Raw genomic sequence first — 23,424 nt, forward strand, 5'->3', positions numbered from 1 at the left:
CCCATGGCAGATTCATGTCAATGTATGGCAAACAGCACTGCAATATTGTAAAGTAATTAGCCTCTAGTTAAAATTAATTAATTTAAAAAAACATATTTGCAAATATGAAAGAGCTAAACAACCACAACAAAAGGAGCTCAGTGGTTCCTGGTCTTGGGGCCAGCGGGGAATGACTGCAGATGAGCACTAGGGAACCTTCTGTGGTGAAAGCGTCCTAACATTGGATTGTGCAATGGCTGCACGGCTGTATAAATGTATGAAGTCACTAACTGCTACACTTGAAGCAGGTACATTTTATGTGTGCAAATTATGCCTTAATAAAGTTACAAATTTTCTTTAAGTTGACATGTTTCAAAATTCAACAATACTTTCTATAAAATGGTTGCATTTCTGAGTGATTCATTCCATTAAAAATGTTTTTTTTTCCTACTTTGCTGTATAGCAGAAACTGATGCAACAGTAAAAAGCAACTATACTCCAATAAAAAGAAAGAAAGGAAGAAAACCAAAAAAGAATGTTCTTCTTCCAACTGTCAGGGATGGAAATCTTTATGCTCATTTTTTAAAAGATTCTTAGGTGCTTTTTCAGAGGAGGCAATGGCAACCCACTCTGGTACTCTTGCCTGGAAAATGGGTGGAGGAGCCTGGTAGGCTGCAGTCCATGGAGTTGCTAAGAGTTGGACATGACTGAGCAACTTCACTTTCACTTTCATGCAATGGAGAAGGAAATGGCAACCCACTCCAGTGTTCTTGCCTGGAGAATCCCAGGACGGGGGAGCCTGGTGGGCTGCCATCTACGGGGTCACACAGAGTCGGACACGACTGAAGCGACTTAGCAGCAGCAGCAGCACCAGGTGCTTTTTAAAATTATTCAAAGCAATTTCATAACTAACAATCAAAATAGCATGAAAAACTTGGAAGAAATCATAGCTAGGCATTTCAGTAGTAACTTTCACAACAGTTACTATGCTTTTGGCAACCCATTCAAACTACAATGTTGACAGATCCTGGAATTTGGTAATTTCAGAAGAAAAGCAATTTTATACTCCAGCGGGTAGAGTAGATAAAACGTAGCAATGAATCATGAGTGTTCTTATATACACACACAAAAATGAATAAACATGAATTTTATATACTTAAAACATCAAAACACCGTAATAAACCCCAAAATGGCACTCTGATGAAGACTGTCAATCACATACTAATTAGTTGGGTTGACCAGTTATTTGCCTTGTTTCAGTATCTGTGAACTGGAGATAACAATAGCGTCTACCATATAATACTGTCAATGTGGTAAAAGGGAACCCTCTTAGTTAGTGCTTGGCGTAAACATTCAAGAAATGCTAGCTGCTGTTGTGTTCTTGCTGATGTTATTACCCCTGAGTTAGGGCCAATATAGAGATGATTTTATTCTCTTTTCTACAAAGTCTCACACCCAGGGACAGCTCTAACTCTTTACCTTCCTGGAAACCCAATTACTCAGCAATGCTCATGCCAACCCTTTCCAGCTGTTGCAATAGCAAGTATCTTCCAACCTGTGATTCATTACACAATGCATTATCACTCATCAACTGGCACAGAGCTGGTGCTAACATTCCCGACGGGTCTGACACTTTCTCTTCGATTTGCGTTACACCAAATTATTAGGCAAAGAGGACAAAGAAAAAGTCAAATGAGCAGAATCCATTTACAGTGGAGTCATTACAGTAAGGTCCTTGCAGAGGATGGAGCGTCGGAAATAGAGACATGCAGTAACTTAAATACACGGGATAAGGCTTCATTCTTCCCTCTGAAAAAAGTAATTTTAAGGCCTTGGGAAAAAAAAAAAAAGGTGTCATTACTGTTGCTGACCCTCAAAACCACGTCAACCTTTCCTCTAGTCCTTCTCTTCATTATTTTATGCCCCCGAGTATGCACATGTGGAGTAAAAATAGCCCAAATCGGTTCTCATACATTGTGAAATTCTTGTAAAATCTTGGAAATAGCTCCCCTCTCACGTCAACTGAAGTAAGGAAAGGAATGGTCAGTTTACAGATCTGATTGCCAATGCACCTCCCTGGGAAAGTGCCAGCTACTGAAACTGAGGGCTAGCTCATTTACTATTTATTTTCAAAGCTTCTAAAATATGCCATGAGCTTTGAGGACAGGGACTAATTTAAATGTAAAGCGATTTACTGGTACACTAGTACACAGAAGTAGGCTTTCAACATTATTCATATTCTGAATATGCTAGAAGTGTTATTAATTAAAGAACAAAGTAGAACATGTCTTTCGGCTATTTAAAATATAAAGCCATTGCTGCTTAAGAGTGTCTCAACAGTCATATTTCCACATCCTCAAGCAAGGTTACCTGTACCAATCAACACCTACTTATGAACATACATGGAGAAGGAAATGGCAACCCACTCCAGTATCCTTGCCTGGAAAATCTCATGGACAGAGGAGCCTGGTGGGCTGCAGTCCATAGGGCTGCAAAGAGTTGGGCACGACTGAGCACACTTCCTGCTGCTGCTAAATCGCTTCAGTCCTGTCGGACTCTGTGCGACCCCATAGACGGCAGCCCACCAGGCTCCAGCATCCCTGGGATTCTCCAGGCAAGAGCACTGGAGTGGGTTGCCATTTCCTTCTCCAATGCATGAAACTGAAGTCGCTCAGTCGTGTCCAACTCTTCGTGACCCCATGGACTGCAGCCTACCAGGCTCCTCAGTCCATGGCATTTTCCAGGCAAGAGTACTGGAGTGGGGTGCCATCACCTTCTCCGAACACTTACTATGAACATACAAACATAAGAAAGCAGTTTCTCTAACAGTGAATTGAGGGGGTCCTAAAGGGATCCTTCTGCTTAGGACGCAATTGTGAGGAATTCTTCCAAGTCTTCCCCCACCCCACCACCCAACAGGAGAAAACTGACATCGTCCCAACTCCTGGCACAAGCCCATGCTCCATGGATGTCTGCTAATCTAACAAATCTATGAAAACTTGGATATTCTCAATATGAGAGGGCATTTGAATTAAACAGTTAAAGCAGGACCATTTCAATAGAATCCACGTGAAACTCTTGGTCCAATTTGGCAAAATCCAAAGCGACTCTGTGGATAGCTTGCCCATCTAATAGACACTGGCACAGACCTCTGTTTCTATGACAACGATCAATCATGGGCACCATGCAATAAAATAATGGGATTCGGTTCGACTTCCTCCATTTGAAAGTATCTCAGAGGCATCAATATACAATATTGTTAGATTTTCTCTTGTCCTATAAAATTAAATAACTGTTGCCAACTGCAAAAAAAAAAAAAGTTTAATACATGGACACACTTTTTAAATACACAGTGGCTGAATCTGCCAATTTGAGATGAAATGCAAACAAAGTGGAAAACATTTTGCTATAAAAGAAAATGACATTCCCAACCAAAAAAAAAAAAAAGGCCAACATGCCCTCTTTTCCTTTCCCAGCAAACCAATCCCAGAAAAGGCCTGAGAAATACACAATTTTATTTTTTCCATGGGCCATAGCATCAACCAGTGACAAAAATGAATCTTCTACTGCTTCTCCATGGCCCACTTATTTCCAGAGCTTATTATTTTCTTTCCCCATTTGGAGCTTTAACTCCAGAGATAAGAGTTGACCTTCCCGTTCAAAAAAGTTTCCTGATGATGGGCTCCCTGGACGTTGTGCGGCTGTTCGCAAAGCCATGTCTGCCCTAAGTGGTGTGCAGTCAAGGGCAGCTGACAGACGAATTAAGTAAAATATGTCTCCCCAGTCTCTTGGCCTCCCAGGCTGCATTGGAAGAAAATAACTCCAGTTCTGATTAGTAGGTGATCACTTCACACCAGCTTACCCCATCCATTGTGGTGGCTTCTCAACAGCTGGGTCTGTGATACCAAAGACCCTTGGCCACTAAATTCCTAGGTATGCTAGCTAGAAATTTTTTCCAAAAGTTGTCCCTCCATTTCCGGCATGCATTAAAAATGTCCCTGTATTCTTCTGGACATTTTCCATATTCAGAAATTTCTCATGTGTAGGGACTCACCCTGACATCACTTAATGACTTCCAAGCATCCCCACGGAAGCTATCCAGAAGGACCATGAGGAAAATATTAAACGTGCTCAGCCCATGAAGAGAAGCACACATAGGGACTCTGCAGCAACCATGTACATTAAACCCTCCATCAGGATCTGCATTTCCACGGTGATCATTCAGTCTCCCCTGCATCTCTTAACTTTCATTTATTCTCCAAGCAGGAAGTCATCCATCGTCCACACACAGGCAGGCAGCCCACCGAGGCCAGACCGCAGGGGGCACTCACTTCACAAATGGACTGGCTGCTACCCAGAACTCTGCTGATGGCAATCATACCTTGCCACCTGATGTTAATACTGACACTGAGAGGATGCAAATAAAACTGCTAAGTCAGCTAAAATGAATGTCCATCTACTGAGTAATAGCCTGGGTTTTTCAGCTTTAGGTCTTCAGATTCGGATGCTTTGTTCATACTGTCCAGTCACCTGAGCCACGTCCTTCCAGCTTTCACGTGAACGTGAGTCCCATGAGGATACTGTTTCGATTCAGCAGTAGGTCTTGGATGGGGCCTGAGTGTTTGCATTTCTTCAGGCTCTCTGGTGGCATTGCTGCTGCCATCCTCTAAACACTCCTGGTAACAAGGTTTTAAAGAACACAAGCAACACCAGTGACGTGGGTTCGATCCCTGGGTCAGATCCCCTGGAGGAGGGTATGGCACCCCACTCCAGTTTCTTGCCTGGAGAACCCCATGGCCAGAGGAGGCTGGCGGGGTCGCAAAGAGTAGGACATGACTGAGTGACTGACACAAGGGGCATACAACTGAGGAGACAGAAGGACTCTCTACAGCCTGTTCTTTCGTATAACTAGTTACTAGCTCCCACAGTATTACTGTGAAACACCACCAGTCTCCCCTCTCTCTTTTTTTTTTTTTTCAAGATAATGCTTATCTTGAATTGTTTTCTTTCCAGGAGACTTATTTTAAATAAAATATTGATTTTACCTTTCTACCTTGCTAAGATAAGTTTAGTTTATGGTTTTCCAAGGAGAGACAAAAAGAGAATAGGAAGATCTCTCATAGGGACACTCTTAGTCCTATAATTATGTGATGCTATGTACCAGAATGTGAGCCACGAGCTAAAATCAAGAAACATCATTTCATAAACATTAAGCATCTAATAAGAGTAGCGTGCTGCAGTCCACGGGGTCGCAAAGAGTTGGACATGACTGAGTGGCTGAACCGCAACTAAAAGGGTAGCACTGTCTCATTTCTCCAGGACGCTCTGGTCTCACCCAAGCTCAGATCTGTAACACAAGCAGATGGAGCTCAGGCAGAGAATTTCTGGTGTTGTTCCCTCAGGGAGACGCTCGTAAAGGATTCTGGTGACTGAGCTCCAACTGACCTAAAAAGCCTGAATGATCTCGTATTTATGAAACAACAGGACACTTTTTTAATCAGACAGGTTTTGAAATGTGATGATAAGTTTTTTTCCAAGAAGTGTCTAGGCAGGGCGGCTGGATTCTGAGATACTTTAACCTCCAATGACCAATTACATTGAACAACAACTCCAGAGTCACAACTCCACAGAATGTCTGCCTCTCAATCTGACTTTGGAACCCTGTAACTCGGCCGTAAGTCAGAACCCAGCTGGGAGATGGTCCGCTGATGAATTACCAGAGAAGAAAGCACCGTGGAGAACTTGCCTTCCAAGGATCTTACACTGGGCAAGAAAATACCACAGTTAGAGGAGGAACGGGTTCAAGACACCTTCTCACATGAACGTACACAAATAAAAGACACCAAATTGGATTTAGGGTAGGAACTGAATTATATTTTAAGGAAAAAGCAAAAATCACGACAAATTTTCAACAAGAGCCATCTTGTCAATGAGACTGTAGGTCATTTTAATTTATCTTAATATTCTCCCACTTGCTCCAAAATTCTTTACAACAATCGTACCTGGATCTTACCATGGAAAAAAGCCAATTAGAACATAAATCTCCCATCTGTCCTTTTGTTTCCATGGCATGTTGTTTACAACACAGTTCATATTTAAAATCAGATTTTTAAAGTTCCATTTAATTTCTGAAACTGTCTCCTTTTATTTAATTTAGTTTCCAGGATTTAAACTAATCAGAAAAATCTGCTGCGACATATTGTACTCAGCCCCGCGAATGCCCTTGAACACTGCAGGTTTGCGTCTGTGCAGTAATTGGGCCAGATGCTCTTCAAGCCAGTCTCTTATTGGCCTATCACCAACTTTGAAATCCACAGAATGTATCGATTAGCTCTTCTCTTTATGCTCTGGACGGCCAAGGCGATGTCAGGAAGATTTCAAGCAATTTTCCAGACTCAGACGGTGAAAATTTTTGAGCAGAGTATCTATTGTTTCCCCATGTAATAAAAGTCCTTTCAATAGAGAAAATGCTCTAAAATTAGCAGATGAGTTTTTGTCTAATTATCCTAGAGTCTTTAATGAAGCAGGTGTCGGAGCTAGAAAACAAGAGCCGTGATGAGCCCCTTACAATCTGTGGTTTCAGTGCAGACGGCAGCACCAACCTTGAGTGCTAAACAGAAGCACAGCCCGGGTGAGCGCTCAGGTCCTAAATGGCCAGGATCTGTGCCCTGCAGAACACTGGATGCAGTGAGCTAACACCAAAGGGGTAGGTCATGGCAAACTGGCCAAAGGTTTAGTCATTCAGTCATTTCTTGAGCAAGCATTTACCAGGGCAGGCCCTAGAGATTCAGAGACTGACAGGGCACCTTCCCTACCCTCATCCTATAAGTTCTGAAATGAGAGGTGGGCACCTCAACTGCCAACAGGACAGTGTCATCAAGAATTGTGGAGCTGTCTACAATGGACTGATGAAGCCCCTGGAGAGGGAGCTGTCAGTTCTACATGGGGAAATCAGGAAATGTTTAGACAAGGCCACCTTTGAAATAATCTTGAGAAATAATCAGGTTCTTGCTTTTCAGAGCTGTGGTGATGATTCAATGTGATGGACAGACATGCAACAAGTAGCCCATAGCACTGGGCATGGGGAAGGTGTTCAGCCAATAACAGCAATAATAATGTAAATATTACTGTATGAGTGTAGTGGTTTGTGAGTAAGTTTAATAACGCACAATTAAAGAAGAAAGGAAAGAATATAATATCTAGGCTACACTCACAATTGATTGACAATAAATGGAAGGATAAAAATAGAACAGTTAGTAGTTTAGTTACAGCACAGATAATGGAAACAATGCAAAATCATCAATTCTACATCAACAATATTATACAACTGTAAGTGTCCTGTGCTTTTAAGAAAGCCTGGAATTTGAAGACAGCAGGCAGAAGGGCTAAATATTAATAGTTATATAGGACTTACCTTATGTCAAGCTAGGGCTTTATATATTAATACCTATTTCTCAATTATCCCACCAATATTATGAGGCATGCTGTTTTTATTGCCATTTTAAAGAGCAAATTGAGATTCTGAGAGTTTAATTGACTTGACAAAGGCCACACAGGTAATGCATGATAAGTCAGGATTGGATCTTACAAGCATCTCAATTCAAATTCTATGCTCTTTTCTTTATATTGGGTTGACCAAAAAGTTCCTTATGTTTTTATCCATAAGATGGCTTTAGCAGCACTTGTGAAGTGAAAGTGTTAGTCATTCAGTAGTGTCCAACTCTTTGCAAACCCCGTGGACTACAGCCCGCCGGGCTCCTCTGTCCATGGAATTCTCTCCAGGCAAAAAGACTGGAGTGGGTCTCCATTTCCTCCTCCAGGGGATCTCCCTGACCCAGGGGTCGAATCTGGGTCTCCCACACTGCAGGCAGGCGGACTCTTTACTGTCTGAGCTACCAGGGAAGCTTAGTTGTCTTTAACTTCATTCAAAACAATTTTTTAGATTGTACTATGGCAGCTGTCATACAGGCATGCATTTTAAAAAATATTACCAGAACTGGTAAATTTTTGCGTAGCCATTTGAATATTGAAGATGGAAGAAAAAAGCAACATTTTCAGCATATCATGCTTTATTATTTTAAGAAAGGTAAAAACGCAACTGAAATGCAAAAAGATTTGTGCAGTGTCTGGAGAAGATGCTGTGACTGATGAACATGTCAAAAGTGGTTGGCCAAGTTTCTTGCTGGAGATTTCTCGATGGACGATGCTCCAGTTGCATAGACCAGTGGAATTTGACAACAATCCAATTGAGACATTAAATTAGAACAATCAACGTTATACTATGTGGGAGATAGCCAACATACTCAAAATATCCAAATCAAGCACAGAAAATCACTTGCATCAGCTTGGGTATGTTAATCTCTTTGATATTTTGGTTCCACATAAGTTAAGAAAAAAAAAAAAAAACATATTTTGCATGTGATATTCTCTACTGAAATGTAACAAGAATGTTCTGTTTTTAAAACAAATTGTGATGGGCAATGAAAAGTGTAAACTGTACAATAACATGGAATGGAAGAGATGGTGGGGCAAGCAAAATGAACCACCACCAACCACACCAAAGGCCACCCAGAAAAGGCGATGTTGTGCATAGGGTGGACTGGAAGAGAGTCCTGTAATACGAGCTCCTTCTAGAAAAACCAAAGGATTCATTCCAACAAGTACCGCTCCCAATTAGCCTAACCGAAAGCAGCACTCAATGAAAAGCGTCTGGAATTAGTCAACAAAAAATGCATAATCTCCCATCAGGATAACCAAGACCGCATGTTTCTTTGACAACCAGGCAAAAACTGTCACAGCTTGGCTGGGAAGTTCTGATTCTTCCACCATATTCACCAGACATTGCACCTTTGGATTTCCACTTATTTCGGTCTTTACAGAATTCTCTTATATGGAAAAAAATTCAATTCCCTGGAAGACTGTAAAAAGGAACCTGGAACAGGTCTTTGCTCAAAAAGATAAAAAGTTTTGGGAAGATGGAATTATGAAGTAGCCTGAAAAATGGCAGAAGGTAGTGGAACAAAATGGTGAATATGCTGTTCAATAAAGTTCTTGGTGAAAATGAAAAATGTGTCTTTTTATTTTTACTTAAAAACCAAAGGAACTTTTTGGCCAACACCATGGAGCATTTTCATGTGAACAGACACATTTACAAAGGTAGATATGATAAGTAATTATTATTAAAGGGTAATTTTATTTCTTAAAGCAAGTTTTTCTTTGTTATTTATTTCTCAAATATTTATTTATTCATTTATTTGGCAGCATCAGGTCCTAGCCGTGGCCTGTGGGACACTTTTTAGTTGCAGTGTTCGAGCTCTCAGTTGTGGCATGTGGGATCTAGTTATCTGACCAAGGATGGAATCTGGGCCCCCTGTACAGAGTTGCAGGTCCTAGACCACCAAGGAAGTCCCTAAAGGGTAATTTTAAATAATGAGTTCCCTCAACACATTCAAAATGTAATTGTTTTCCAAAAACAAAAAACAATTTACCTTTAGCTTTTCAGGGTTATAAACTACCACTAGCAGAGTACCTAAGGCAATGCTAACCTTGTCACACGTTATTTCATTTAATCCTCACAATAACTTACACAGCAGGCATTACCATCAGTCCCATTATGCAGATGAGAAAACGGAGGAGTATCAGAGAATTAAACTTCCCAGTGGGAGGGCATAGTTCACTGTGACCAGCAGTACAAGGCAGACCTGACCACAAGACGGTCAGTTTAGAACTGTGTGTTTGATATGAGTCTACAAAAACTAATGTTTCTCTTCTATATTATACCACTGCATATATCTACACTTATATGACATATGCAATATGCAAGCAAATTCCCTCATTACAAGTAAATTCAATATATACTACAGGATTTTTAACTAACCACTTAAGTTTCTCATCTAGGCCTGGAAGGAAGGTTTCCAAGCCTGCATGAGAAACTGGACCAAGCTGGATTTTTCAGACTGAAATCTGAGCTCAGGCCCAGCTGATGTGAAAATCCAAGTGCCTTCCCTCATTCCAACATGCTCCCTCAGGGCTGAGGAAGCTCACAGGCCAACTCAGACTCCCAGACACTGCAAAAGCAGAAGTCAGCATAGGTGATCCCAAAGGCCCCTCCCGCACTTGCCAAAGTGCCCCCAACATGCCCAGCACCCCCAACGGGAGGGAGGGCTTCAGCACATCTTCAGTTCAACAGGGGGCCACTGGGGAACTGGAATTCATTTGACAGCAAACTGGAATTCCATTTCCAGAAAACTGACTTTTGCCCAGACCAACTGAAGCCTTAAAATATACACCACAGCAGGCACCCGTAATTAATTACACCATCAGAGCAGCTAAGAATGGAAGACAAGGACTTAACTCTTTCCAACTTGGGGGAACTAAAAGCTATACAAGGAGAGATGTAGCTTATAAATCCTGTAAAGTAAGTGAAGTCCAAATCACTCAGTTGTGTCCGACTCTTGCAAACCCATGGACTGCAGCCCGCCAGGCTCCTGTGTCCATGGGATTCTCCAGGCAAGAATACTGGAAAATCAACAAAAGGTATGGAGCCTAAAAAAAAGCACACTCCATTCTGGATACTTTAATTCCCTAATGAAGTATCACAATGATTCTTAAGCTCCTTTTTCTGTGAAAACAGTTGAGATTTTCCAGCAGTTCAGACCTCTGCCAAGTCATAAGGATGTCTCAATGTGTGCTCTGACTTTTTACAGAAAATTTTAATTTGACATTGTAATAAGCTAAAATATTTGTATCAACTGTTTTTTTTAACATCATTTGTGGAAACAAAATACTAAAAGGTATTACATTCACTTTCATGCCACAGATGGCATCTTTCCTGGTGGTTCAGATGGTAAAGCATCTGCCTACAATGCAGGAGACCTGGGTTTGATCCCTGGGATGGGAAGATTCCCTGGAGAAGGAAATGGCAAACCACTCCAGAACTCTTGCCTGGAAAATCCCATGGACAGAGGAGCCTGGCAGGCTACAGTCCATGAGGTCGCAAAGAGTCGGACACGACTGAGCAACTTCACTTTCATACCACAGATAATATACCAAATCATAACAGTAAAAAAATCTATATATCAAGGATGAGGGTTTAAATATGCTTAAGAAACTTAGACCTGTCACAGAAGTTTTAACTTAGAAGAAAAAAAAATTGCTATTATAAACAACACCAGATGAATCTCCGTTTCCAGTCCAACGAAATCCTTTCACATCCTAAATTTGTTGCTTTTCATTCAGAAACCTTTGGTTTTCACGTCTTCTAGGCTCATTAGTTGCTACAGCCAAGGTCAGATGTGGTAATAATGTATACCGCTTTTTTTTTTTACTAATGACTTGTACAGAGAAGAACTATTCTAAGTCTCTAAACTCAAGAGTGAATCAAATATTTTTTCCTTCAGATTAGAATTAGGTATTAAAAACCAAAAGGAAAAAAAAGAAAAAAAGACCACTTTGGAATTTCTAACTGATCGGTTCTTATTGATGATATTACCATTTCCTGAATTCCAATAAACTCATATACTAACTACCTAAAATAAATGGCAGTGAGTATTATGACTTTATAAGCATCTTTGGGGCTTTACATTTGTAGCAGGTGAGGGGATAAATGATCGAAAGATGCAGAAAAGACACATTATTGACAGCAACTGGGATTTCCTTTACAAGGCTTTGGGTAGAATACTTGGGTCCACCCTGACCCCAGTCAATTCATACATTGAAATTTAACCACTAAGGTGATTCAACTGGGAGGGGAAATGCTTGGGGGAGTGATTAGGTCATGTGGCAGAAGCCCTCATGAACTGGGTTAGTGCCGTTTTATAAAAGGACCCCACAGAGCTCTCAGCCCCTTTTAAACATGTGAGAACACTGCAAAACCAGAAAAGTAGCTCCTATCAGAACAAACATGCTGGCACCTTGATACTGGACTTTCAGCCTGCAAGACTGGGAGAAATAGACTTATTTCGTATAGAAGTCATCCAGTCCGTGGTATCTGGTTATCACAGCCCTAATGGACTAAAAGAGGAGCTATGATGTCTGTTCTCAGCTTACCATCTAAATCGGTTTATGAGCACCTCTACTTCAGCTGTTGGTCCAATGTTTTCCATATTAGGAGAAAAATAAGTTATTTGCTCACTCCAGCAATGGCGGATTTTACAAAGTGCCTGACTTATGTGAAACGCCTATAAGATAAAAATACAATATCCCTGAGTAAATTTTTCCTCTGATACTAAATTATATTGTTATTCTATGTAGATCTTCAATGTCAAAGAGTAGATAAGATGGGAATGTGCATATATCTCCTACTTAAAGAGCAATCTGGTTTCTCATGACCATATTTCAGTGGGGAGAGGAGATCACTGGGAAGAGCCTTATCTATGATCTGTACAGGATAAATTGCTGCTTAGGCACTAGCTGTTCTAAGCCTCTCAGTTGTTTATGTTTCTAAGCCAGAATCCAGTAATCACAGATGTCGAAGGCTTAGCAGTTCAAGACAGCCTGATTAGCTGTTCCAAGAAAGGAATCGGGAGACATGCAAGCGCATCTTTTCAGCAAAGCATGTACGTTTTGGGCTTATTTTAATCACTTAAAAATCAGTCACACTTCAAATGACCTCTGGCTTCCCACTTGGCGCTAGCGGTAAAGAACCCGCCTGCCAATCCAGGTGACATGAGACACGGGTTCAGTCTCTGGGTTGGGAAGATCCCCTGGGGGAGGGCATGGCAACACACTCCAGGATTCTTGCCTGGAGAATCCCATGGACAGAGGAGCCTGGCGGGCTACAGTTCCATCTGGTCACAAAGAGTCGGACACAACTGAAGTAACCTAGCACACAACACACAAATGACCTCTGGAAGTAGCTGCCCAGCAGGGTGAGAGAATAACCCACGGAAGAATCCCAACATCCAGACCCTGCAAGACTCTTGCAGCCTGAATATGGAGAAAAGGGATGTGATTTTAACCTTCAACTAGAAAATGCCCTCCGTCCTTCTTTGGGAGCCCTTAATCAGTGCCCAGATAAACAAGGCATGACTGAAAGTAAGATGCAGCACCAGCTCTGACCTCCCCAACTATGCCAGAAAAAGTGCCTGATCACCTGGTTAGCAGAGACCCCCTAAAAGGTGTGTGGAGGGGGTGGCGAGGTTGTGGGGACCTTTAATTGGAGCTTCTACGCCTCTGGATAAAGAATGGAGCTGGAATAATTAGAAAAGGTTCACTCACAAACAGGCTGCTCGTGAACCACAACAGCCATCCAGGGAAACTGCAGCTTTCTGCAGAATGCCTTCTACACAGGACAGCATTTCCAATATGCTGATCTCCTGATCTCAGCCAAAAAACCTCAAAAAAGCACTGCACAGTGAACTCATGAAAAATGAAAGTGTAAGTCTCACAGCTGTTTTCGGCTCTTTGCATCCCCATAGACTGTAGCCCCACCAGGCTCCTCCATCCATGGAATTCTCCAGGCAAGAATACTGGTATGGGTAGCCATTCCCTTCTCCAGGGGATCTTCCCAACCCAGGGATCGAACCCCGGTCTCCTGCATTGTAGGCAGATTCTTTACTGTCTGAGCCAATGAACTCATAGGCTAGGGCTTAAAGCAAAGCCAAGAGGCTGATGTGCAAGGAGATCAAGTGAGAAGGCCATGTGGTCCACACCTGTCAGTGCCCATCCCTGAGTACCAGCCGGCACGGGCTCCCCCGTTCCACAGTCAGAAATCCCAGAGTCCCCAGTTTCCTTCCCACAAATTCACTTGTAGGCTGCCTGACGGCAATCTGAAAAGCCGTTCCTGCTTGTGTATCTTCCCCTCTACGCATTATCCAAAGCACTCAAAGTATTAATTATTTAAACAATTCTATTTCCTTGCTACAAAAAAAAGGAAAAAAAAAAACCTTTAAAAGCTTTACTGGGTATTGGGTTTTAAAACCCAATACTATTCAAAAAAACGGCAGACAAGCAATCTTAAGAGTGATGCCCCATGGACAGCATGTGGTCCCCAATGCCACGGTGGGCAGGGTGAGACCCTGGCAGCACAGGGTGCCACCCTACTGTGTCAGAGCGTCACGTCACAGGAAGGCTTGGAGGGAAGTGCTTTTTTTCTCAGAGGCTTATCAAGCCGTGGTCACAGCCTTGGCTGTTAAAGAATCCCTCCCACAAAGGGAGGGGGGAGATCTGCTTGCGGGGGCAGATTCTCTTTTGAACAAAAAAGATTCTAAAGACTCCTAGGGTCCATGAGGAAGGAAGCTTTGTTCCTACTGGGAACCCAAGCACAAAGTCTTTATACTCTTTCACTCTTTCCACTTTATCATCCGATTCCTTTGCAGCTTTTCACTGCTCCTGCTTTGAAGAGAACATGCCTCAACAGAGGCAAGGCCACAATGGTGACCGGAATCAGCCCTGCGAGAAAAGAGCTAGATACGACAGTCAGCAGGACGACTGAAGCAGGGAAAATTCGTAACAGAAAACTTTCAGATGATATCCCTTGTACAGATTACTCACTTGGAAATTCGTTTTCAGTACACTTGCATCTCTGGTTTTACTATCATCTGCTGTGCTTCAGTGGCCATGAGGGCAAGCTCTGGAGAGAAACTAGTTCAAATCCCAGCTCTACCATTTATATCTGTCTGGTCTTGGACCTATTTTTTATTAACAAGTTTTGTGCCTTAATAGCCTAATCTGTTAAATAGGGATAATAACTGAGTTGTTAGCAGTAAACATGCCAAATGCATGCAAAGCATTTAGAACAATGTTCAATAAAACTAGGGTTGCTATTCTGATGGGCTTCCAGGTGGCCCAGTGGGAAAGAATCCACCTGCAATGCAGGAGATGTGGGTTCGATTCCTGGGTCGGGAAGATTCCCCTGGAGAAGGAAATGGCAACTCACCTCACTATTCTCTCCTGGAAAATCCCATGGACAGGAGCCTGGAGGGCTATAGTCCGCAGGGTTGCAAAGAGTTGGACATGACTGAGCATGCATACATGTTATTACTATAGTTTAAAACAGCTTTCACTTATTTATCAGAGTTGATCCCACCAGCACTCTGTGAAACAGAGGTGATCCTTTTATCCATGTTTTACTGATGAATATAGTGAGGCTGAGTTAAGTGATTTGCTAAAAAATCTGTGGCTGAACCAGGATTTGAACTCTGGTCTTTTAACATTAAACTTTGGATTCTTTCCCATTATTTACATGTAAACTACAGCAAAAACTGAAACCCAGCAAGACCCAGCAGGGCCTTCCAGGAAGAGACTCCCATGTCCCCTGCCTCTTGCTTTTAGAAAAGCTTTAGTCTCTTAGGTCTTTCCCAAGTTTCCAAACAGAATTTAATCAGAGAAGTGAGAAAACGCAGAAACAAAGGAAAGCAGTCATGCAAGACAAAAGAAGAATAATTTAGCCATAAAACAATGTCATAAACCTTTAAACCCTCTTCAAAGACTATAGATAATATCCTAAACCATATTCCTGAGTTGGTTTGCAGACACTAAAGACCCCACCTAATTGAAGAAGTTACCTGCAAACTTACCACCAGCACATAGAGTCCAGACCAATTGCAACCAGAAAGTTGATGACATTAGCTTCCAAAATACCAACTTGTTACTCACCACCAACCAATTAGAGGGGTGTACAGGAGCTGATCACACACCCTGAGAACCTCTCCCTTACTTTGCCTTTAAAAACGCTTCCCTAAAAGCCATGAGGGCGTTGGGGTCTTTTGAGCATGAGCTGCCTATTCTCCTCGCTTTGCCCTGAAATAAACGCTACACTTCCCTTCACCACAAGCTGGTGTCAGTAGGTCGTCTTTGCTTCACATCGGGAGATCAGACCTACATTTGGTGTATTAACAAAATAGCTATTACAAAATACAGACACCAGACAAAAATCCTAAAAAGATGAAGGCTAATGAGAACATCATGATATCTCTTCTAGGAATTCATTCTTGGAATAAACGCTCAGTTGATGGCAAAATTTAGCATACATAATTAAAGCTGATTTTTTTGACTCAGTGTGTAACAAATTGGAACCCAAAAGTTCTGAAGCAGGAGGAGAGGAGAAAGATTTATCAATTGTGTATTCTTTGTTGTAAATTTTATTTTTATGAAAACAGGTAAACTCCAATGTTGAAAAAAAATCACCAAAATGCAGATCTTCAAGACAGTTGAGTAATTCATTACAAAGGGAAGGGATTAAGTGTTTAAATGTGAACCTTGCCATCTTACTGCTGCTATAATTTACAAGGCAGCCACGGACTTTTTGATCCCTGATATATGGTGACATTCAGGCTACACCTACCTAGATCTTGACGACTGGAGATTTTCTAAGATTCCTTACCCACATGACACGTGGGGTAAGTTTTATGAGACAAGCAGAAGACTGGTGAATATAAATGAACAACTGGCAGATCTTCCTTTTTCTGCTAATGAATTTATAATTTAGAGCATCTGAATGGATCCCTAGGGGAGTAATTTTTTCATGACTAACACTCTCTAGTATTTGCATCTATTTCTAATTCATCAAGTTTGAATGTGTTCGCCTTCAAGAACTTGGAAGAGTCTATTTAATAAGATCAATCTTTTAATTTATGAATCTAGTTTTGACTTTTACTATGTACTCTTTATACAAATCATTTTAATTATATCTCAAAATAATTTATAAAATGCATGTGGACAGATCCATGATAAAAACTAAATTTCAAGTAAAGATAGTGTACTGAAAATTGTAATCTGAAACAAAAAGACACTGGTAAACTGTGAACGATCAACAAATTTCTCGGTATGTATGTCATATATCAGTGTTCTTTATTCAGCTCACCATCACGGTTCTGTTAAATCCTTGCAAAAGTCCACACAAGCCTTCCTTTAAGTTCATCTGAACAATGCACATTAACATGTCCATTCACCCAAATCGACCGATGTACATTCCACAGCTAAAGAAACCCCTCTTTCATTTGAATCCAGAAAGTATGTTTTCAATAAAAGATGTATAATATTCTAGAAATATGCCTCTTAAGAGCCATCCAGATGGAAATATTTCATTCCTTAGATATGTACCCAGAAATATATAAACTGTAAATAAATCTTGCTTATGAACATTACTGAAACATAAAACTATGAAATATCATTGAGGTCACAGAAAGGACTTGGGTTTTTCTCTAGTGGTCAGAGTTCACCTCTACACTTCAGTCCTACTCGCAGTGATGATAAAGACATGACTACACACTGAACTGAACACAGATGGCTGAGAAAGCACCACCAGGTTAAGCAATTAATAATAGGAAAAGTAGAAATCTCTGAGTAACCATTTAAGCTTCGGAGGTCTATATTTGCACTTGATTACTAAGGTAATCCTGTGTTAACTCTATCCTTGAACTGGCTGGAGGACAACAGCTATGTATCTGCTGACTAGATGACTCAAGCCCATCAATATCAGTAGAATGTACATCTCAGGTCCCCACTTGATGCCACAGAAACCCCCCAACTCCCTGGTTCTTGCCCATAAAGTCAAGGCCATACCACTGTCGCCCCCCACCACCACTTACCTGCTTCCCATCCAGGGTGTAGAGACGTTTCACGACTCCCGAGTCCAGCTTGATGGCGTCAGTGATGTCGGTAAGAACCTGCTCAAAGGAGTGAGCGGTCTTCTTGTTGAGGAGAATCCGGACGGCTTTCCGTGGCTTCACCCCACTTCTGATGATGGTGACCAGCTTGGGCCGAATGAAATCCTTATTCTCCCGTACCTCCGAAGGGCTTCCTTTGGCAGTGGCCAGAGAGGACACCGCCCGTGAAGCCGAGGTGGTCTTGACATTCACCGACCAGTTGGGGTTCACGTTCTTGGTGTATTCCAGCTTCTTGAAGGGTTCGATTGAGCCACACACATAACTCTCTCCTAAGGAGGAGAGGGACATATTGAAATTTACACTCAGCTAAACTCTTTCCCTTTGTCCCACTCTTTGAATTTTCCTGTTCTCTTGATACTTGGAAGTGAGCATGACTTGTGACTTTTTAAACAATGGGAGCATGATTAATAATTAATGAAAAAGGATTTCTGACTTCTAATCTAGCTCTGTCAGCAACAGATTGGTATTCAAGGGGGGAGAAATTATCTTTTCTCCCTCTCTTCATCTTCAGTTTGGTGACAGAAATATTGATGTTGAATAGCCCTTGGAGACACATGAAATTGAATTCAAGATAGAAAGTATTTGGGGGGATTTAGGTAAATTTATATTAGGAGAAAGCGTCAAAATCAGAGGCACCGACATTTGCCACCTGAGATCATTTAAAAACAGAAAATGGATCAGAAAACTGCTTCTAAAAATAGCTGTGGAGTTTATAAGTTTGATGGGAGTGTTTGCTTAACATTTTGTAAAGTTAAGTAAAATTCCAATAACAAGCAGAACATCTCCGTTCCTTTTCTTCCATCTTCACAGAGCCATGTGCAGTGATCCACACACGTCATACTTGTTTACAGATAAAACATTTTGAGAGTGGTCAACATACAAGCTTTATAAAGTGATTTTAAAATAATTATAGAAGATGAAAAAGATCTGAGGATCTAACGTACAGCATGGTGACTACACTTGATAACACTTTGCAAACCCACGGACTATACAGTCCATGGAATTCTCCAGGCCAGAATACTGGAGTGGGTAGCCGTTCCCTTCTCCAGGGGATTTTCCCAGCCCGGGGATCGAACCCAGGTCTCCTGCACTGCAGGCGGATTCTTTAGCAGCCAAGGCACCAGGAAAGCTCAACAACACTGGAGTGGGTAGCCGATTCTTTCTCCAGCGGATCTTCCTGACCCAGGAATCAAATCGGGGTCTCCTGCATTGTGGGTGGATTCTTTACCAGGTGAGCTACCAGGGAAGCCTCAACACCATATAGTACAATCAAAACTCAATAAGAGAATAGAACTTCAAAGTCCACACTAAGAAAAATATTTGAGGTGACGAATGTGTCAATTAGATAGGAGGAATCCTTCATATATATATATATATATATACACATATGTGTGTATATATATAATTGATATATATATATACACATACGTGTGTAAAACTGTCATAAGGTACACTGTATGTATCTTACAATTTTGTCAATCATAACCCAACAAAGCTGAAAAAATTAATGTATAAAGCTAAATTTTTATTAAAAATTATTCCTTAACAGAGACTCATTTAATGGAGATACTCAAACTTTTATTTTTTTTTTTTGGCAGGGTCTTCTGCTGCCTTGTTTGCTAATATATACTCAGCACACAGGACAGACCAGTGCCTGGCACCTTGGGGTACCCGATGTTTGTTTAATGAATAAAAGAACTATGGACACTCAGACTATTAAATAGATATGGGTCACATAAAAAGTTAACACACATACCAAGCAATGACCAATTATAAAATGACTAATTCTACATATATGTTCATAAACTTAGGTCAAAGCATTTTGAAATTAAAATGGCCTTTTTTTCTGGGTAAGTCTTTGTACCTGGGAATATGTAAAAATGCTAAAAAGCCTTCCTAATTGCAGGTAAAGTAAGCTAGGACTAATCCTACACAGCCCATTTACTTTTATCTAAATCCTTGTCCTATTTTTAAACTAACAGTGCAAGCATCCAAGGCCATGGAATAGGTATTCACATAAAAATCACTGAACCAGTGTTTCAAAAATAGAAAAGCACAATTATGCATGTTATCAAACATTTACTTTGCTCCAATATGTGTTTATGCATTATGTCTCACTAGTAGTGGTACAAATAGTACAAATTTAGTAAACCACGTTTCTAGCCACTGAGCATTGGAGAAGGCAATGGCAACCCACTCCAGCATTCTTGCCTGGAGAATCCCAGGGACGGGGGAGCCTGGTGAGCTGCAGTCTATGGGGTCACTAAGAGTCAGACATGACTGATGGCGACTTCACTTTCACTTTTCACTTTCATGTATTGGAGAAGGAAATGGCAACCCCCTCCAGTGTTCTCGCCTGGAGAATCTCAGGGCTGGGGGAGCCTGGGGGGCTGCTGTCTCCGAGGTTGCACAGAGTCGGACACAACTGAAGCGACTTAGCAGCAGCAGCAGCAGCAGTCACTGAGTCGATTGTTACTGGCTCCAACTATGCTCTTCTCAAAATCTATGTGGATATCATGGAGGAGATGGCAAACCAGTCCAGTATTCTTTCCTGGGAAATCTCATGGACAGAGGAACCTGGCTGACTACAGTTCATGGGGGCACAAAGAGTCGGACACAGCCTAGCAACTAAAACAACAATGACGTGGCTATCAACACCACCTCCATGGAGGCTGCAACAAGAGCACTGTTTCTGCAGGCTTGGTGGAGAGACACCGTGAATGTCACGCTGGGAAGGGAACTGGAACTCTAGGCTGGGGACCTGGCCTCCCAGCATGTGACTCGGGCATGTCCGTCCCCTAGTCTTCTCAGTGGGAACCTGTACACCAGGCAGGTGAAGGCTATGCTAGTGGCCACTTTCATCTCACCAGGTTTTGGTGACAATCAAGTTAGATAGGAAAGGTCAAAGTGACCTCAAATGCAAGACTGCTACACAAGTGAGATCACCCGAGGCTGCGCTACACTGACTGTGCAGGAAGCAGGTATTATACCGTACGGTGTTCGTTTTTGCTATGGTCACCAGTAGACACAGCCTGCGAGCCATCTCAGTGTGAGGATGCCCCAAGGGTACCCCAACAAGGCACACAGGCCTCAGCTTACAAAATCAGTCTTTGCAGGAATTCTGTGCTAATTGCAGATATGAAATTATCTGATTGTTTGTAGGGTCATGTATTAAGCTAATAATTAAAATCAAAACAAAAGGGGACTTCCTTGGTGGTCCAGTGGTTAGGACTCTGTTCTTCCAATGCAGGGGCTGCAGGTTTGATCCCCGCCAGGGGAACTAAGATACCACATACCATACAGTGCAGTCAAATTAAAAAAAAAAAAATCAAAACAAAAATATGGAATGGTTTACATTTCAACAAAGGATAATTTTTAACTTTAGGAAAAAAAAATGTTAAAAGGGAGGAATTTTAAAGTATTCACATAATAGTATGGAATGGATGTTTTGAAAGAGAAAATAAATACTTTTTTTTTTTTACACCTTCTTAAACAAAGCACTTGGAAAATTTCTGAAAGCATGGCAACTTTGAGAAGGTAATGCTGAAGGAAGGCAGATGCAGATGCAGAGAATGGATTTGTGGGCACAGTCTGGGAGGGAGATAGTGGGGTGAATGGAGAAAGCAGCATCGACACACACACACTCTCAGGTGTAAGATGGACAGCTGGTGAGAAGCTGCTGGAGAGCACAGGGAGCCCAGTCTGTGATGACCTAGAGGGACAGGAAGGGGGAGAGGAGGGAGCCTAGGGAAGGAGAGGATGTATGTAAAACTATGGCTGCTTTGCGCCGCTTTATGGAGGAAACCAACACAACATTGTAAAACAAAAAAAATTTTAAAGAAAGTAACGCTGGCTTGGTTCAAGTAACAACATTGAGAGGAAACATTGAGAGTGAACCGGTGCTGTCACTCTGGGGCTTCTCTGGCTCATCAAAGACTGGAATAAAATCTTGGGAAAGTGTGTGAGACAAGAACAAAGATGAAAGAAGAAAGTGACAGCTAAAGGGACAGAAAGCAGTGAGCACCAAACTCAAAGTCACACAGCATCCAGCGATGCCATTGAGAATCTATTTCATGATTCAGGAATTCAGGAAATGCCAAGATGGGTTTCTGCGTATTAATAAGCTTCTATTAAATTATACAAATAGATTTATATTAAATTTACTTGACTCACATTTTGGCTCCTTTTATTTTAATCATAACTCCAAACTTCTCCCCAATAGAAGACATAGCCTCTGTCACAATGCAGTTAAATTGATTGTGCCTTCTGATTTTGTTAAAAAAAAAAAAGCTTTTAAATTAATGTATTAATATCATTGATAATGGGAAATTAACAAATGCAATTGTTCTGAATAGGCAAAACAGTCTTGATTTGATTAAATGGCTTTGGATAGCCAGGGTTTAATCTCTTCCTTAACTGGGAATAGAGTCAAGAGATTCTAAGGAAGAGATTTAATCTCTTCCTTAACTGGGAATAGAGTCAAGATTATATTTCTTGATTAGAGAATCATCAACAGCTTTAGTTTAAGACCTAACATAAGGTATGTGTGTTAAAGGCCATTCAAAAATAGCAAGGTATTGGGGTGTCTGTACGTTTTTGAATTATGGTTTTCTCTGACTGTATCCCAGGAATGGGATACATACACCTCAACGTTCATGGCAGCACCATTTACAACAGCCAAGACAAGGAAGAAAACTAAATGTCCATCAACAGATGAACGAATAAAAAAAAAACGTAGTATATTTACCCAATGGGATACTACTCAGCCATAAGAAAGAATGAAATAATGCCATGTGCAGCGACATGAATGGACATAGAGATTATCACACTAAGTAAGCCAGAGAGACAAAATGTTAGTTGCTCTGTCACGACCAACTCTTTGTGGCCCCACAGACTGAAGCCTGCCAGGCTCCTGTGGCCAAGGAATTTTCCAGGAAGAAAACTGGAGTGGGTAGCCATTTCCTTCTCCAGGGAATCTTTCTGACTCAGGGATCAAACCTGGGTCTCCTGCACTGCAGGTAGGTGAGCCACCAGAAAAACCCCAGAGAGAAAAAGACACATATCATATCATACCACTTATATATGAAATCTAAAAAAAAAAAAAAAAAGATACAAAAGAAGTTAAATACAAAACAGAAATAGAAGCACAGATATCAAAAAGAAACTTGTTATTATCAAGGCAGAAAGAGGTAGGGAGGGATAAATTAGGAGTTTGGGATTAACACATACACACATTCAGTTCAGGTGCTCAGTTGTGTCTAACTCTTTGCGATCACATGGACTGCAGCACTCCAGGCTTCCCTGTCCATCACCAACTCCTGGACCTTGTTCAAACTCATGTCCATCAAGTTGGTGATGCTATAGAACCATCTCATCCTCTGTTGTCCCCTTTTCCTCCCACCTTCAATCTTTCCCAGCATCAGGGTCTTCTCTAATGAGTCAGTTCTTCGCATCAGGTGGCCAAAGTATTGGAGCTTCAGCTTCAGCATCAGTCCTTCCAATGAATATTCAGGACTGATTTCCTTTAGGATTGACTGGTTTGATTTCCTTGCAGTCCAAGGGACTCTCAAGAATCTTCTCCAACACCACAGTTCAAAAGCATCAATTCTTTGGCCCTCAGTTTTCTTTATAGTCCAACTCTCACATTCATACATGACTACTGGAAAAACCATAGCTTTGACTAGACACACCTTTGATGGCAAAGTAACGTCTCTGCTTATTAACATGCTGTCTAGGTTAGTCATAGCTTTTCTTCCAAGGAGCAAGTGTCTTTTAATTTCATGGTGCAGTCACCATCTGCCGTGATTTTGGAGCCCCCAAAAATAAAGTCTCTCAC

The 23,424-nt window shown here is 41.4% G+C and overlaps 1 protein-coding gene across 3 annotated transcripts in view; it reads right to left on the bottom strand.

Annotated features, from left to right (window-relative positions):
- DCLK1 (doublecortin like kinase 1) overlaps positions 1-23,424 on the bottom strand; it is a 350,660-nt gene that overhangs the window by 303,526 nt on the left and 23,710 nt on the right. For all 3 annotated transcript variants that reach the window (XM_018056655.1, XM_018056654.1, XM_018056657.1), the window contains exon 3: positions 17,511-17,857. In XM_018056655.1, coding sequence (XP_017912144.1) covers positions 17,511-17,857 — 347 coding nt within the window. The remainder of the gene's footprint in view (positions 1-17,510; positions 17,858-23,424) is intronic.

This window comes from Capra hircus, chromosome 12 (assembly GCF_001704415.2).
Source record: "Capra hircus breed San Clemente chromosome 12, ASM170441v1, whole genome shotgun sequence".
Lineage (NCBI taxonomy): Eukaryota > Metazoa > Chordata > Mammalia > Artiodactyla > Bovidae > Capra > Capra hircus.